This window comes from Choloepus didactylus, chromosome 17, assembly GCF_015220235.1.
Source record: "Choloepus didactylus isolate mChoDid1 chromosome 17, mChoDid1.pri, whole genome shotgun sequence".
In the NCBI taxonomy this organism is placed as follows: domain Eukaryota; kingdom Metazoa; phylum Chordata; class Mammalia; order Pilosa; family Megalonychidae; genus Choloepus; species Choloepus didactylus.
Window position 1 is genome coordinate 55475095 of NC_051323.1, and position 18884 is coordinate 55493978.

At 34.5% G+C, this 18884-nt stretch overlaps 1 protein-coding gene across 1 annotated transcript in view; it reads left to right on the plus strand.

Annotated features, from left to right (window-relative positions):
- STRN (striatin) overlaps positions 1–18884 on the plus strand; it is a 181872-nt gene that overhangs the window by 70557 nt on the left and 92431 nt on the right. Inside the window, 2 exon segments of the mRNA XM_037806627.1 lie at positions 1565–1700; positions 7004–7139. Coding sequence (XP_037662555.1) covers positions 1565–1700; positions 7004–7139 — 272 coding nt within the window.

The window sequence follows — 18884 nt, forward strand, 5'->3', positions numbered from 1 at the left end:
AAATTTAAAATTGGTTAAAAGGTGGTGCATAAGGATTAAAGTTATCATTTATATATGAATACTTAAATTCAAGAATTTAATTTTTTACCTGGGATATTTTTATTTGCTTGAAACTCATGTATTTAATATGCATTTTAAATAATATCCTGAAAGTTCAGTTACTTGCTATTAGAACTTCATAAAAAGTCTTATTTAGAAATTCAACCCAAATCTATATGAAATGTCACTGTTGGTAACCCAGAAATAGTGTAATTACCTCAAATTCTTTAGAAGTAAACATTTTCTTAACTACTTTTGCTTGTCCAATAATGCTGTAACTCATCTTTCCTTTGATTAAATACATCTTTTTTAAGAATATATTTGTAATTGGTAGGATGAGCAAAAAAGTGATAACTTTGAAATCTTTAGTTTTGATTTGTTGGATGATATATTATATTATATATAATTCTACTTAACATGAACAGTAATGCGGAGATTCTTTATTGAAAAAAATTTCCCATGATTCTTAAAAAGCCAAAGATTCCTTGACAGTCTAAGTATGATGTTATTTTATTTGAACACATGTCTAAGCTAGAATAATGGTATTAATTAAAATCTATAAATTTTCTAATGAGAGCAAACTTCCTATTATTTCGAACATAAACTGAAATTATGGAATTGAGGTAAAAGTCCAGAAATATGTCTTTCATAGATACAACTCATTGGAGCCTTATTAAATTTATTTATTAATAATTCAGAATATATTAACTTGGTTTTATAAATGTAAGATATGGATTATTTCTCTATGTAGACATAGACCACACAGTGGACATTATTCTTGGTTGTATTTTTAGCTAGAGGTGTTAACTTAAGTCATTGTGAAGAACTTCAGAAAAGACTAGTCTAGTTGTTATATGATTTGGTCTTGACCTGGGTTTTGAAACTGATGAGGGTCTCCTTCTGAATCTGTCAAATTTGGGTAAGGGTGGAGAACGGGGTGGGGGGTGGGGAAAAAAAGCATAGTTCTCAGCAGATTTGAAATTTATGATTTATCTGTCCATAGTTGTGACTAAAATTTTCAGGAAAATATCTTCTTTTCTAAAACATTTCCCAATGAACTGGAGACATTCTGGCCATTTGGGATCTGTTTACTAAGTTTATTTCCAGAGAACTAAATTCAAGTCTTATACCTTTGAAAACATAAGAGATAAGAGGAAGAGTTGTAGAGAGAATGGAGAAAAATGGAAGTAGCAATGATAAGAAAAATATTTTTAAAAAGAAATACATTAAGGTTGACTTAAGGATCAAAATAATACTGAGTCAGAAAGGGGAGTTCTTTACATTAGACTACCACTAATCTAAATAGATATGATTGCAAAATACTTCTAAAAGTGTAACTGCTTCCTGTATTCTTTTTCCAATAGTTCCATGGAAATGGAGTGGATAAGAATTAGTGTGGATCATTATTTGGTTTGGGGGGTTATAGTCATGATATAGACAGAAGGAAACACAACGTAATATGGATTTTTCCTTATGTTAAAGTTAAAAAAAATTAATTGAGCCAGATGTACATGTTTTAAACCAGAAAATCCGAGTTAACAGATTCTGCTTCCGTGCTGGATAGTTTCAAATTCCTTGAAAGTGCGGCTGTAGATTTCAGTGATGAGGATGAAGATGATGATATTGATGGAAGAGAGAAAAGCATCATTGATACTTCAACGGTGAGTTGGATAACTCAGATAAAATATTTTTAGTGAACAGAATACATATTTGTAAAATTATCCATGTTCTTCTACCTAAAACCTTAACGTTTTATTATGAATTTGGAGAATTTAATCTAAAACCATTTTTAGTATTTATTTCATATTCAAGAATACTTTTATTAAAGCAGCCTTCTCTTGAAAGTCCTTAGTCTTCAACTTTTTGTTAATTCATTAAACATGACATCATTTCTTTCTATAGGGCTGGCAAGTCTGGTAAATGTTATGTGTTCTCTTATAACAATGCCATGTTATTGGTTACTATAAGACAGTAGAACTGACAGACCCATCCTGGTGCCTGACGGTAACTGACTTCAGCTCTAACAATGCAGTTTTTGTCTCTTCTGTCAGGATTGCTTTGGTAGACAAATTCTGCAAGCATCCCTACTTTCAGAATGCTTCCACTTGGTTTCTTCAGAATTGTTTAAGATTCTTCTGTAGTTTTGTTCAGATCTTTGTAAGTGTATTGACTTTTCTCATGGTAAATTCTTGTATTATGAGGGGTCTCTAAATTGTTTTGCCTTCCTTTTCTTCCCTTTTACTTTCTTCTTCCCTCTTCCTTTTCTTCACCTTTTGTTCCTCCTTTTTCTTCTCCTTCTTCCTCTTCCTCCTCTTCCTCCTCCTCCCCACCCCCTCTCCCAACCCCTTCCTCCTTCTCTTCTATTTTAAGTAAAAGGGCCTTCTTTGCTTTATCCTTTTTCATGTTTATTTAACAAGAAAATGTGAAAGTAAGATAATATAAAGGAAACTGGATCTAGAGTGAGAAGTCTTGGGCTTAAGTTCTACTTCTGCCATGAATTGTCTATTCTTCTTAATGGTTCAGTCTTTGTTTTTTAGTTTGTAAAATAAGCATTATATGAATGCCCATCTTATCCCTAGAGGATTTTGTGAGGAAAAAATGAGACACTATATTTGAAAATGATTTTGTAAAGTGCTGAGTGTAAGTTCTGTTCTTTGTGTTCTCTGCTTCCTGGGCTACATCACTGGCTCTCATATTATTACTACCAGACTGGTTCTCTGGGCCACTGTTCCATAGTGTTTTGCTGATACAGCCCCACCAGGAAATTACTTGAATTTCAGGTGTCACCCCAAGTTTTGTAATAGGTAGCCAAGGTGAGAACAGTTCCATTAGGTCCCTAGCAGGTGATCTCATGGATGATCCTTATAATACTCCCCTCCTCCCCCAGTGTCATCTTCTACCAATTCATTTTCCTCCTAAGAGAGTTTGTTTAGCTGTGACTCCCACCCAGGGGTTTATTCACATCTTGTCCTCATTCATCCTGCCACAGAAAAGGGGAAGGGAGTTAGTTTACCTTTCTTAGTGTTAAGGAGAAGAGGGTAAGAAGAGTTACTGGTTGGTATCCACTATCAGGAAAGAGATGATTATTGGTTCTTTTTCTATGGCTGTATCTCAAATTCTGTACAGATGTCTTTGCTGCCTTCTAGTCTTCCCAGTTATCTTCATTCTTTCTTAAGTTTATAACTGGGGAGACAAGACCTAGAAAAGGATTTTTTTCAAAGAGTTCGTTTTGAGACTTAATGCCATACTTAGCAATGACTAATGTTGAAAATGCATTCAGACTTTCAATATAATGTTCCAGACACTTCTGGATTTTTCCCACCCTTTTTGTCAATCATTGAGAATAAGGACTCTCCATCAGTAAGATGTTCGTTATAGTCTCTCTGAATTCCATAGCTGGAGATCCCATCAGGGTCAGGGAAAGGAAGAGATGAAGCTTCTAGGATAAAAGAATATGGATTAGACAGTATTTTTTATGTGGAACTGTGAGAATCAGGGTCTCCTGTTGGTAAAAAAGTCTTTTTGTTCCTTGGTCTTGGGACCTAGAAAAAAATTGAGAGATTATTAACATATGTTTGTGAGTACTTAAAAAAGAATGCATCTAGCATGCATTTTCTGTTCCCAATCTTGCCAAACTGATCTTGCTTTTTTGTTTGTTTTAATAGATTTGTTAGATGATAGATTGGGAAAGCTGTAGTAAATATAAAAAAAAATCTTGACTTTAGAGAAATGTTCTAAATAGTTAACCAGTTATTCTAGCATCTTTAAATAATCCTTTATTTCTCCTTCAATTTTTTTTATTTATTTTTATTTTTTTATTTTAATTATCTGTTTAATGTACAGGTAAATAAGGTTACAATTCAAAACCCAATTTTTCCTTAAGCTTTTAAGTTCAACATACAATTACCACTATTATGTTTTATAAACCTGGCAGATTTTATTAATATTTTTCAGTTAAACATTGAATAATGCCTGGTCCCATTTTAAATGGGATATTATTTATTTAACGACTTTCAATATTTTATACTGCATTTAAATTTTAACATTCAGATTAAGTAGTTCCATTTTTAAAAGGTAGCAAATAAAATCTTTCTGAGTATTTAAATATACTTTTTTAAAAAAATCTTCATTTTATTGAGATATATTCACATACCACACAGTCATACAAAACAAATCGTACATTTGATTGTTCACAGTACCATTACATAGTTGTACATTCATCACCTAAATCAATCCCTGACACCTTCATTAGCACCCACACAAAAATAACAAGAGTAATAATTAAAGTGAAAAAGAGCAATTGATATAAAAAAGAACACTGGGTACCTTTGTCAGTTTGTTTGTTTGTTTCCTTCCCCTATTTTTCTGCTCATCCATCCATAAACTAGACAAAGTGGAGTGTGGTCCTTATGGCTTTCCCAATCCCATTGTCACCCCTCATAAGCTACATTTTTATACAATTGTCTTCGAGATTCATGGGTTCTGGGCTGTAATTTGATAGTTTCAGGTATCCACCACCAGCTACCCCAATTCTTTAGAACCTAAAAAGGGTTGTCTAAATTGTGCGTAAGAGTGCCCACCAGAGTGACCTCTCTGCTCCTTTTGGAATCTCTCTGCCACTGAAGCTTATTTCCTTTCCTTTCACATCCCCCTTTTGGTCAAGAAGATGTTCTCCGTCCCACGATGCCAGGTCTACATTCCTCCCCGGGAGTCATATTCCACGTTGCCAGGGAGATTCACTCCCCTGGGTGTCTGATCCCACGTAGGGGGGAGGGCAGTGATTTCACCTTTCAAGTTGGCTTAGCCAGAGAGAGAGAGGGCCACATCTGAGCAACATAAGCATGAGACCAGGGCCATATAAGTCAGGTATTTGTTATCTCTTATAGTCTATTTCCAGTTTCTCTTTTCTGTATAATTGATCTGTCTGTTGAACCTTCATAATTTTATACCACTCATAATATTCCAGCAATAAAGTTTGATCAGATCACCATTCCTGTTTTGCATGAAATGAAGAAGCTAAGGTTTGGAAAAATTGAGATATTAAGACCATTTTGTCTAAAGAAGCTTCAAACCAGTCATAATTTCTTTGGGTTCCTGGCAATAAAGGTGACCAAAAAGGAGATAATTCAGAGAGAGAGAGAGAGAGAGAGAGAGAGAGTGTGTGTGTGTGTGTGTGTGTGTGTGTGTACGGCATATAGACCTCAAAAACCATCTGTGCATTCATTAAGCTAAGTTTTAGTCTTCCAACTGGATTTATGATTCCAGAAATACTCCTAAGTCTGTAAAAATGAGACATAACCCTTATCAAATTTGTTATTAAAACTGAGTCATTTCACATCCCAAAGTAATTTGGACAGAGAATAAAAATATATTTACAGGGCCCCCTGAGGAGCTGGGGGAAGGTGTGGAAGTGTTGGACTTCCTCACCTGGACTGATGCTGATGTTGTCACAAACATTAGGACTGGTGGTTTGATGTGCTGAGCCCTCTATCATGGGACTTGCCCTTATGAAGCTCGTTACTGCAAAGGAGAGGCTAAACTTGCATATAATTATGCCTAAGAGTCTCCCCCTGAGTACCTCTTTGTTGCTCAAATGTGGCCTTCTTTCTTTCTCTAACTGAGCCACCTCAGCAGGTGAAGTCACTGCCCAACCCCCTATGTGGGACCCGACTCCCAGGGTTGTAAATCTCCCTGGCAACGCAGGATATGACTCCCAGGGATGAATCTGGACCCGGCATCATGGGATTGAGAATATCTTCTTGACCAAAAGGGGGATGCAAAATGAGATGAAATAGTTTCAGTAACTGAGAGATTTCAAATGGAGTCAAGAGGTCACTCTGATGGACATTCTTGTGCGCTATGTAGATAATACTTCTTAGGTTTTAATGTATTGGAATAGCTAGAAATAAATACCTGAAACTGTCAAACTCCAACCCAGTAGTCTGGAGTCCTGAAGACAATTGTATAACAATGTAGATTACAAAGGGTGACAGTGTGGTTGTGAACACACTCCCTTTATCTAGTATATGGATGGATGAGTAGAAAAGTGGGGTCAAAAACTAAATGACAAATAGGGTGGGATGGGGGGGATGATTTGGGTGTTCTTTTTTACTTTTATTTTTTATTCTGATTCTGATTCTTTCTGATGTAAGGAAAATGTTCAGAAATAGATTGTGGTGATGAATGCATAACTGTATGATGGTACTGTGAACAGCTGATCGTACACCATTTGTATGGTATAAGAATATATTTCAGTAAAACTGAATTGAATTAAAAAAACAACAACTGAGTCATCTTACTCTAACTGGTCAAAATTTTATGGAAACAGTTGAATAAAGAGAGTTATTGGAGAAAATTGATATAAGGTTAGGACATTAAAAATAATGGGAACTCTTTTTCAAAAAAAAAAGACTTGTAAGTTTTGAGGCATGCGTTTCTGAGTGTAGGTTTTGTGATAATTGTTAAAATATATGATGGTTGTATTCTGAAAATTTCTTGCAGTATTTTATGAAATTTTACCTCTTTTGGTTAGATTAGAATGTCTGCAAACTGTACAAATTGCATCCAAGAAATATAAGATTTGGTCTTGGTCTTTATAATATGATATGTAAGGGACATTTTTCATCTCTCTGTGGTTTACCTGGTAAACAAATGTCTTGTATTCCAATAATTTCAATTTTTCATTCAGTTAGTTGATTTAAAACAAACAAGTCAGCATACCATTTAACAAAGTTTAAATCGTTGCTTTAAAATCTATAAACTATATATTTTTAAAATGTTTTTTTTTTTTTCACTGAGCTTGATAGGTATTATACTTAACACAACAAAAGTACACTTTCTGAGGAAAACAATAATTCAATTGGGTTTTCCTACTTGAAGTAATTTAATTTGGTATGTCATCTCCTTTATTAAAATTAAATTAATAATATATCCTAGTATTTTAATCAATATGTTTTTTCATTAGATTGTTAGGAAAAAGGTGTTGCCTGATAGCAGTGAAGATCGAGATACGAAAGAAGCTCTAAAGGAGTTTGACTTCTTGGTTACGTCAGATGAAGGAGAAAATGAATCTAGAAGTGCAGGCGATGGAACAGACTGGGGTAAGAAAGCATAGAGGATCCAATGATACATTACCTGGTGTTTTACCAGTAGGGCAGCATGTTAAAAAAACACTTTGAATCTCTTATGTTATTGAAATGTTGAGCATCCTATGAAAATTTTAGTACTACTGTCTTTTTTTATTTTTTTTTTACTTTTACAAAATGTCTTATTAAATTATTTTCTCTTAGATGTTTTTATTTGCATGAGAAAATTTTTCACACAATTATTGCAGTTGTTACATCTCTGGGACAAACCATAATACGATACCTCAGGAAATTTTTTTAAAATGTCATTTTCTTTTCTATCCATGACATTAGAGAAATATTCCAAATGCTTTACAAAGCTGTAAAGATTTACCTTACCCATATAGTATTTCTGAGTACCCCCACAGAAGGGCCTGTGCTCTCCAATTTAAATAGGATGGGAGTACTGATGTCACATTAATTATTTAGAGCCAGATGTACACACAGAGAATACTACAGAACAATGATGATGTCCACTCTTTAGGTTTAAGAGCTGTTTTGGATGTATCATGGTATAGTAATACTACCACCTTTTTGTATCCAGTTTTTGGATGTTTGTGTGTTTAAAGAAAGTTACGTAAGGAGTTACCTCATTTTCTTTTAAATATAAGCAATGCAGTCTGAAAATAATTTTAATTCATATACAGAATGTTTTCTGTTTTCTGTCTAGATGGTTTGTAAATCTAGATTTTGCGGAAATAGAACATAAGAATGTAATAGAGGATTTTAGAGGTCTCATATCTGGCATCTTCTGTGCAAAAGAAAATATAATCCAGAAAATTGTAATCATTCATTCTAATCAGGTTTTGTCAGTTTATACAGAGCATAGAACTTTTTCTGTTTTGCTCAAATTGTTCTAAATGAATTTAATATTTTAAAAAAATCAAACAGGATTAAAACAAGTATTATGGGGAAACTTTTACAACATAGGTCATTTTGGTGGTTTTGAAATACATTATCATTATCAATAAGGTAGGATCATGAAAAATTCTTCAGAAGTGATGAATTCCATCTGACTTTGTATTGTGTTGTGTGCACATGCGTGTGTGTGTATGTGTTTGAGAAAGAGAAATTTTTTTCTTCAGGTTGGAGAATTCAAGAACTCATTTAGTTTGTACTACTATGTACTTTATGGACAGATATGATTAGGCAATCAGGCATTGTATTCATTTCTCCTTTGGACTACTTCTGGAGCCAGATTAAAAACATGTTGGCCTTTAACGCTGAATGCTTTAGTCATTAAAGGAATGGGTGAGGCTATTTTTTTAGTAGTCATAATTTTTTGTCCTACTACACATCCTAGTTCTGCTAACAATCTGATATAACTTCCTACTTATAAGTTTTTTATAGTATAAGAATATATTTATAAAGATATTTGAACATTATTTTGAAGTTGAATTGTTGCTATGTCCTATACATTCCACGTAAAATGAAATTTCACAGCTTTCTCAAGAAGGGTTTAGGAAGCTAGTTTTCCATAAAAGTAAATATACTGGAGAAAGGAAAAATGAAAAGATCTTTGTTTCTATTCAGCTTCAAGCAAATTGACTAGGCATTCATTTAATGACTGACAAATTAACTGTTAGTCTCATCCTTTTTAATTGGCATATCTAAAATGAGATCACATTAAGACTTATTTAGAGTAGAAGTCACAAGTCAAGAGAAGCCACAGGAGGAGACCATGGCAGAGATGCAAGCCAAGGAACACCAAGGATTCCAGCAAGCCAGCACTGGAATGCTCCAGACTCTGGGGAGAAAGTGTGGCCTGCTGACACCTAGATGCTGGACTTCAGCCTTTGAAACCATCCTTACGGAATTCCCATTGGTCTTCCAGAAGCACTGGAGCTTCGGTGATTCAAGACAAGCATTACAACCCACCTGCAGTCTTCGAGAACTGCAAGACCACCGATGGAGAAGGTAGAGAGCAACAGCAAGTTCATTTAGCAAACGAGATTGATCTCATTGCTCATTTTGTAGTTGGTAGGCATAGATGACTCAGGCATGAAAATGGCTTACTCATTATTGGATTTTGTAACCTGGATTTCTCAGGACTCTGTTGTAGACCTAACTTCACTTCTCACACAGAAGCACACAGAATTACCTTTAAGACAGGAGCTTAAATTCCCAGTAATGGAGATATGAGCCTTACCGTTTGTCTAGAAAGGACCCAAGTTTATCTGTGGACTATTTCTCTGTGTTTTAAATGAGCTGTGGCAGAGGCAGACAGAGTTCTGAGCTGTTATCATCCTCCATGGTGTACATATAGCAACACCCTGAGAAGATAAAGGTTCATTGATCTTCTGCAGCTCACTAGTCTGAAATCATACCAGTAGTTTTGCTGAAGATAGTAAAACTCCACATGGTGAGGACTTAACCCACTGCTTACATGCTAGTCATGCTTTAAACTGAGAACACATTACTCTTTCATCTGTTACACACATATACATATCCATAAATGAGGCATCCGTATCTATAACTTGATAAATACAGGAATTCTGTATACACTGTTCCATTTATAGGACATGTTGGAGGTTTCCATATGAGCACATATAGATTAAGTTGTCTTTTTAAAAATATGTAACACATGTACATTGAAAAAAATCTAATAGCATAAAATGGAATGAAGTGAAAACTGTCACTCTAACCCCAAAGTTGTAGTCTCCCAGTGACTGTGCCCAAAAAGAGCCATTGATAAAGTTCTTAAATAAAAACAATAAGAAATGAGAGGAAAGAGAAGACTAAAGATGGTTGCAAATTATTTGTTATCCTCCCATGTACAGGTGGAGTCTATTTTTCCATCCCCTTAAATCTGGGCTGGTCCTGAGATAGTTTTAACCAATAAAATATGGAGGATGCACAGCAGATACAGTTCTGAATTTAGTCCTTTAAGGGGGTTAGCATCTTCCCATTCTCCTTCTTGGAAATCAGATGCCATGTAAGAAGTCTAACTACAATCATGCTACACTACAAAAACAACGTTTAGTAATGACTGGATTCTCCAGACCTTTCTCAATATAGTGTATTACTCAATTTTTCTTGTCTGGAATCTAATTGTTTTTGTTTCTATTTCTTTAACCATCACTGGTTTTAAAGCGTTTTTCCAGCTTTGACAGTTACTTGTGTATTTTTGTCTGTGAGCTGTTAATTTATTTTACTCTTCATATCATTAATGTATTTATTAAATAAAAGACTTATGTATTAATTTATTTTCTTTTAGGTTACAAATAAATTTTTAATATTTATGTTAAAAAAAGACTTATTTAGAGAGTGATAAGGCATTTATTGCTCCTTTGAAATAAAAGAGTTGCATGTGGCTTCTCTTTCTTTAAATACAGAGCATATTTTGCATTTTAGGTACATAACTTCTGTAGTACCTAGACATTCAGAAGTGAATATGACTAACTGAATAGGCCTTTACATGTTTATTACATAGTGCATAGTAATAGGAATTAATTATATGTTAATTTACTAAATCTTTAACATATATTTGAATTAAACATTCTTTAGCTATCTTTAGCTTTTAGCTGGGAAAATGTTTGTTACATATTTTATGCCATTGAGAAGTTAGAGTCCCTGAATGTAATCCTTACACAGAGGAGATAGGATAGCATATTAAAATTTGGTAATGTGAGATTTACCTCTCAAAGGTTGTGCTTTGGGATGGGATGAGGGGAGGTGAGAGGTAAACATGTAGAGGGTTAAATTATTGCCATTACTTTATTTTGAAATACTTTATATAAGAGTCTTTTGTTTTTTTATCTGCAAAAAGTAGTTTGCAAATTTTCTTATAGCTGTCAGCAAGGTTTTAGAACACACTGACTTGCGAATTGATAAATTATTAAGTATTATTTCAGTACAAATTCATGCATTGTAGATGTGGTTGTATAGAAGCCTAAGTTAAAATATGCTGAAGAATTAATGATAAAATAATTTGGAATTTTAACATTAAATTTTCCAATTTCTGTTACATTTAAATGAAGTATTGATCCTTTTGCCTTTCTTTGAGAATTTTAACTAAAGTGCGTAAATCCACTTAGAATAATACTACAGAAGAATTTTGTTTAAAAAAAGTTGGTGTTAGAGGTAATAACTGCTTGATGGTGTGCATTGGAATTATTTTTATCATTATGAATTTTTCACGTACTTTTACTCAGGCAGCTAATTTAAATATATATTACAGTATACCTTCAAGAAGTAAAGCAGTTGTTGAATGATAAATTAGTTAAAATGTAGACTTTAAAATTATTTTTTGTTTAAAGTAAGTTTTAAAAATTGAATATGCATATGAAAAATAAATACTGATAAAGAAAACTTGATTATCAGTTGAAAATATATCTATTTTGGTTATGTATGTAACTATTATATAAATAATCTACATTTATATTAAGATTTTTATGGAGATACGTAGGATGGGACTTTGGTATATTGCTTTTCATCCTTTGAAAGTCAAGAACATGCTGGTATATCATTTCAGTAGACCCTAATGACCTATTATTTGGGCAAATATTTATTTATTGAAAGAATGTAATGTTGCTAATTGTTTTGATATTGTTTTAAGTTTATCTTTATAAAAACTTCCATTGTTTTCTTAAAATATTAACTAATGGTTCCTTATTTTAAATAGATTTTCATTTAAGTTAATATTTTGCCCATAAAAAGAGCTACAAACATGATAAAAACTTTTGTTATAGAATTATTTATTATTTAGATGTGGTCTACCACTAGTAAAATCTCATCTCTAAGCCTTCAACACAGATAACACTTCTAAGTGTTACTTTGTGTATTTTGTTGCCTAAAATGAAGAATTATTTTACATTTTTAGTTACAACACTAAAAATGCTAATCCAAACCCTAACTTTTTGCTTACTTTTTTCTCTGAAGGAAATATAAAAATCAGAATTCTAAAGCCAAAAGAAAAAATTAGGATACCTTTTCCTCTTTCATTCATGTTAAAAGTTTTCTTCAAATTTTTCATTCCTCACACTTGGTCAATATATAGTGACTGATAAGAAGATTCTCTTGGGCAAGTAGGGAGAGGTTTGCCTCATATTTTTAATAAACAAAAATGGAATTTTTAAAAAATAGCCTTTTTTTTTTTTTGTACCTGAAACACTGCACAATGAAAATGATTTATAATTGCTTCAAGGAAAGGTATGTTTTTTCTCTGTTAACTGTGAACAATTCCAGTAACACAAAGTCTGGAAGAGAGGTTATGTTTATGTTGCTGATTCTTCTGCTTTGCATTCAGGATAGACTTAATTTCCCTCTTACCTATCACAAACTATTTATAATGTTATGAGTATTTTTTTTCTTTTATTGGAACTTCCCATGTAGGAGAGGCACTGCTTATTCTGAGCCCAGAAGACATCTTACTGTTTCTTTGGACTTACTGGATAAAGTTTCTAGTTTGGTCGATAGGTTCATTTGCCCTAGAATCATTAAAAAGTAATTGTCTGGCACAGTAATAATATCTACGGTAGAATTTATAACCATGGCACACAGATTTTTCATCTGGCTTTATTTTTCCTTAAATTGTGTAGATTTTCCATTATGTTTTTAGCCCTTTGAGATGCTGTCTTTATGGACTCTGTGATGGCTCTAATGAATACCGCTTCTTTTCCCTTTTTGTATCAAATACTTGAAGAATTATTTAGAATGATCATTGAATCACTGACTATCTAGGGTCTAACTGTTCTTTCAACAGTGTGAAGTTGGGAAACCAAGTAAAAGTTAAAGTGAAATGGGTGTCTCTTCTGAGCTGCTCCCTACAGCAATTATCTATCAAATTACTCAGATAATTTTAGGCAACAATTCCACCAATATAGCTAAATCCATTGTATTCCTCTGAGGAGTCATACATCTATATAGATATTGATTGGCTATTTCACTGCCAATCTGATTGAAAGGGCACTTGGATTGATTACTCTCCTGGGGCAGCTGAACTGTTCCTGTATACCTTCCTTTGTTCTAATATGTGACTCACCTGCTCTGATGAAGTAACTGGTAAAAACTAAATTGCTGTTCCCACATCTGAGTTGTCATACTCTTTAGTAGTGTCTTGGACAGTTCTGTTAATGAGTATGAATGAATAGAGTCTTTTAGTTGCCTGGAGGTTTCTTTACCAGTAGTTTGGCCTTGTGTATTTTAAGGATTTTATAATTCAAATTCAGAGCATTTAACTTTTAAGCAAAAACACAGCTATACTGCAAATCTAGTTCAGTGGAATGGCATGTAAACAATTTTAAACGCTTCCTTTCTCCTTCCCATCTCACCCTTGCCCCCTCAAAAAAGGAGTGAATATACTTAGGTAAAAAATTTGGTTAGCTTTTAGCAAGTAATAGATTTTACCACTCATCTTCCATGATCTTCCATTGCTGCTGTAATTTTATATACAGTAAGATTGTAAGGCTGTATTTTTACTTCAGAAGACTGAAGATAGGACCAGGAAGGTGGTGTAAGATGGTCCAGGGTACTGTTCCTCAACTGAATCTTTGAATAACTAACAAAAACTGGAAGATGCATCTTCCTCAGAACTCTGGAAAACGGTTAAAGCATTGCAGGGAACTGGGGGAGTACCAAATCAAGAAAATGCAGCTTTAATGCAGTCGGAGAAGCTCTTGGTGTACTTGCTGGCCCTTCTCCCAGCCACCACCAGTATGGTGTGGAGTCTGCTTGTACTCTAATTGTGGGCCCCTGGTCCTTTTCCAGGGGGAGCAGAGTAACCCCTCTGCACATATGGGTTACCTGAAAATCAGTGCCAGTCTTATCAGGTGGCATCATGAAAAACTAAACCAGGAAGCTCATTTATGCTCAATATCCCAGAATTTGCCTAGTAGGCAGAAACAAATTGCTGACACCTAAAAAGTATAAGAAACAGTTAAGTTGAAGTAGCCTGGAGCAAAGGATTATAGGCTTTAAATCATATGATACAGCACCCAGGAGAGGGAAAATAGTGGAAGCAGCATTCCACTTTCTATAAAATGGAGTTCCTAAGGCCATGGGCAAGCATAAGCCCAGGAAAAGACCCAAGCTCAGAAACTTGAGGGTCCATGTTGCATTAGCCTGCATTGGCAGATATTCTCGAAGGAGGGCTAAATTCTGAAGCAGAACACCGGGTAACACAGAGCTAATTTGCAAAGACTGTGAAAGATGTTTTCTGCTTTGGTTTGTTATCTCCTGTCACTCAAGGAAATTTCTGTCACATTGCTAGCTAGATACAAACTTAGGAACTAACAGCTCAGGGACTAAATCCCAGAGTTAAATTCCACTTTAAAACATTAAAATGTGTGGAGTGCAACAAAAAATTACAAGACAAAGAAACAGGAAATGATGGCCCATCAAAAGAAGCAAGATGAAAAAATCAATAACTGTCAGCAAAGGAGACCAGACTTTGGCAGACCAGACAAAGATTTTTTTTAAAAATGATCCTCAGTATGCTTAAGGAGATAAAACGCAGAGAAAGAACTAAAGGATATTAGGTAAAGAAGGAATGAACAATATGAGAATCTCAATAAAAGAAATTTTAAAAAGGAACAGAACAAATTCTGGAGTTGAAGACCACAGTACCTAAAATGAAAAATTCTCTAGAGGGTTTCAACAGCTTATTGGAACTGGCAGAAGAAAGAATCAGTGAACTTGAAGGCAAAACAATTGAAATGATATAGGCAGAGGAGTAGAAAGAAAAAAGAATGCAAAAGAGTGAACAGAGCCTAAGAGAGCTGTGCAACACCATCATGCATCCCATTATATGTATAATGGAAGTCCCAGAAGCAGAGAAAGGGACAGAAGAAATATTCAAAGTAATGGAGGAACACTTCTCAAATTAAATGAGAGGTACGAATTTGCACTTTCAAGAGTTCAGTGAACCCCGACAGGATAAACGTGAAGAGAACTCTGACCAGTCACATAGTAGTCAGTCTGTCACATGCCAAGGACCTGGGACAGAGTTCTGAAAACTGCAAGAAAAAAAAGCAAGGTGTTAATGTAGAAGGAACTCCCAGTGAGCATAAGTGCCTGTTTCTCTTCAGAAACCAAATAGGCAAGTAGGCAGTGGGACATAATATTTAAAGACTGAAAGAAAATAATTACCAGCCAAAGAATTTTATATGTGGCAGATGTCTTTTAAAAATAAGGGAGAGACTAGGATATCCTAGATAAACTAAAGCTCAGGGAGTTCATCACCACTAGACTTGCCCTGCAAACAATACTAAAGAGTTCTTCAGACTCAAAGTAAGAGGAACATTAGATAGTGGAGTGAAGCGATATAAAGAAATAAAGCAATAAAGCTAACTATGGTGGTTTGAAGCTGTTTGTACACCAGAAAAACATGTTTTTAAAATCTAATCCATTCCTGTGGGTGTGAACCCATTGTAAGTAGGACGTTTTGATGAGGTTACTTCGATTACAGTGTGGCTCAGCCCATTCAGGATGGGTCTTAATCCTATTACTGGAGTCCTTTATAAGCAGAGCGAATTTTAGACAGAGTGAGAGAAAGCTGCAGGAAGCAAGTAGTTGAACATCAGCAAAACCCAGAAAAGAAGGAAGAGACCAATAGATGCTATCATGTGCCTTGCGATGTGACAAGCTAAGGATTGAGAACTGTTGGAAGCCAGCCCCAGTCTTCAGAGAGAAAGCACTGCCTTGATGATGCTTTGATTTGGATTTTCTTTTCTTAAAAAAAAAAAACCGTAAGCAAATTCCCATTATTTAAACTGAACCATTGCTTTGGTATTTACTTGAACAGCCAAGGAAACTGAAATAATAACCATATGGGTAATTATAAATGCCAGTACTGCTGTATTGTATTTTATGGAATGCTGCTCCATTTTTTGCTCCTTATAGTGCTAAAATGCAAATGGGTGAAAAGTGATTATAAATCTATGGTTTTTGACATACAGTCTGTAAAGATATAATTTTTAACAAGTACAACACAAAGGGGGGATGGAGGTGTATAGAAACGGCGTGAGTATGCTATTGAAATTAAGTTGGTATCAAATCAAACATGAGTTATAGATTTAGGATGCTCAGTTTAAGCCTCATGTTAACTACAAAGAAAATATATGAAAAAATGTACACAGAAAGAAATTAGAAGGGACTCAAAATGGTACAATACAGAAAAGCAAACATAGATGTAGGCGTTAACAGAAGAATTGAGAAACAAAAAAGATACCAGACTAACAAAGACCAAATAACAAAATGGCAGAAGAAAGTCCTGCATTTTCAGTAGTTATTTTAAATATAAATGGTTTAAGTTTTCCAGTCAAAAATGCAGAGATTGGCAGAGTGGATGAAAAAGCATGACACAAATATATGCTGTTTATAAGAGACTCATCTTAAATTCAAAGAAACAAATAGGTTGAAAGTAAAAGGACAGAAAAAATATATAACATGCAAGTAGTAACCAAAAGAGAGCTATGTAGCTATACTAATATCAGATAAAATAGCCTTTAAGTAAAAATTTGTTATAGGAACAAAGAAGGTCACACTGTGTACTGATAAAGGGGTCAATTCAAGAAGAAAACATAGCAATAATAAATATGTATACACCTAATGGCAGAACCCACAAATATATGAAGCAAATATTCCTAGATTTGAATATAGAATTAGATGGTTCTATATTAATAGTAAGAGATTTCAGTACACTGTCTAGGCAAAAGACCAATAAGGAAATAGAAGACTGGAATAATACTCTAAACCAGTTAGACCTAACAGACATTTATAGAATGTTTTACTTAACAAGAACAGAATATACATTTTTCTCTAGTGCCCATGGATCATTCTCCAGGATAGACCATACGTTAGGTCACAAAACAAGTGTCAATAAATTAAAAAATACTGAAATCATAAAATGTGCCTTCTCTGACCACAATGGAATGATGGTAGAAATCAATAACAGAGATATGGAAAATTCACAAATATGTGAATACTGCACAATTCATTTTTTTCCCCATTTTTTAAATTGTGAACTTTAACATATATACATTAACAGTGATAACTTTCAGTGTATGATTTCACAAATAGTTAGCAGATCTCAAAGAATGTCATGGGTCACAGTTCCACAACTTCAGCCATTTCCATTATTGTAAAATATAACATACATAGAGAAAGGTGTCATCTCTTGATTTACAGCTCAACAAGCAGTCATATAGGTAATTACAAAAATTGCTATGGGTTCCATAATTTCAGTTCTTTCCTTATTATGCAATACAAGGTATATACAGAAAGGTGAAAACCTTCAAGGCACAATTCAATGAGCAGCTATAGAGCAAATCCCAAGGGATGCTGTAAGCTACAGTTCCACCATGTCATTTACCTCCTTCCAGCCATTCCAACACCCCAGCATCCAAAAATATATATATAATTATATAAAGTTTCAGTATTCATAGAGCTTTCTTCAATCTTATCTTGTTTGTTGCTCTCCTTCCTCTCACTTAATCTCTTTCTCCATTTTCAGGGGTGTTTAGGCAATGAGCACCCTAACTTGTTCATACTAAAAGTGGGTGTTGACAATATGGGGCAAGGGACCACATCTGATAGTTAAGATCAATACAGTTTGTTGCCTCTGGGTTTTAGGATTTGTCTGGTATAGGAACACTCCAGTGGATTTAAGTTTCTGAAAGATAAAACTTAGTGAATGCATCTTTTATAGAGTATCAGGTATGGACCTAGGTATTTGGAGACTACTTTTCGTAAGCGCATGACATGCTGTGGCCAATTGGGATGTCTAGCTGGAGCTTGCATAAGAGAAACCTCCAGGATAGCCTCTCGACTCTATTTGGAATCTCTTAGCAACTGTGACCTCAGCTTGTTACCTTTCTTTTTTCCCCCTTTTGGTCAAGTACGCGTTTTCAATCTCACTGCGAATCACGTCCCATGTTGCCAGGGAGATTCATTCCCCTGGTAGTCATGTCCCTTTTTGGGGGGAGGTTAATGAATTTATTTGCCAAGTTGGGCTTAGAGAGAGAAAGGCCACATCTGAACAACAAAAGGTTGCCTGGAGGTGCCTCTTAAGCATAATTGTAGGAGGGCTCAGCCTCCTATTTACAACCCTAAGTTTCACAAGAGCTTGATTTATTAAGTAGTAGGTTCCTAACTTGACTCAATTTATATTCTACCCCAAGATGAAAGGTCAGTTTCCTATCTTATCTTCACTTTGTTGTACAATCATCGTGACTTTTCAACTTTAAACAATTTTCATAGCATAATACATCGCAGAGCTCTTACCAGCTGCTAATTATTCATCCCTAGTATTAGTGTAGAGTTGGTAAGATATTCTGTTAAATATGGTCATTAATATGTAATGGGTAGTTTTTCCATACCATTCTGTTGTTAACCCTCTGCAGTGATGTCATACCTTATATCATGCTAACACCTATTTAGGTTTGTGGTGCTACTCTGTGGGTTATTAGCTTTTAAACAACCATTTACGAACATGTTCACCTTCAGTGCATCATGGATACTTACAGTCCCATTAATGAACCATAGTCACTCCTGACCATTTCCATATCATTAAGATCACCCTCATTATCACATTTATACATATTAGATTATTGTTCCCCCTTCACTAGATTCTGTCTCTAGGTCCCCTATATGCTACATTTTAAGATACTTATTTTACATTTTTCAAAGAGTTCACATTAGTTGTAACATAAAATATCGCTCCTTTTGTGACTGGCTTATTCTACTCAGTATTATATCTTCAGGGTTCATCCATGTTGTCAT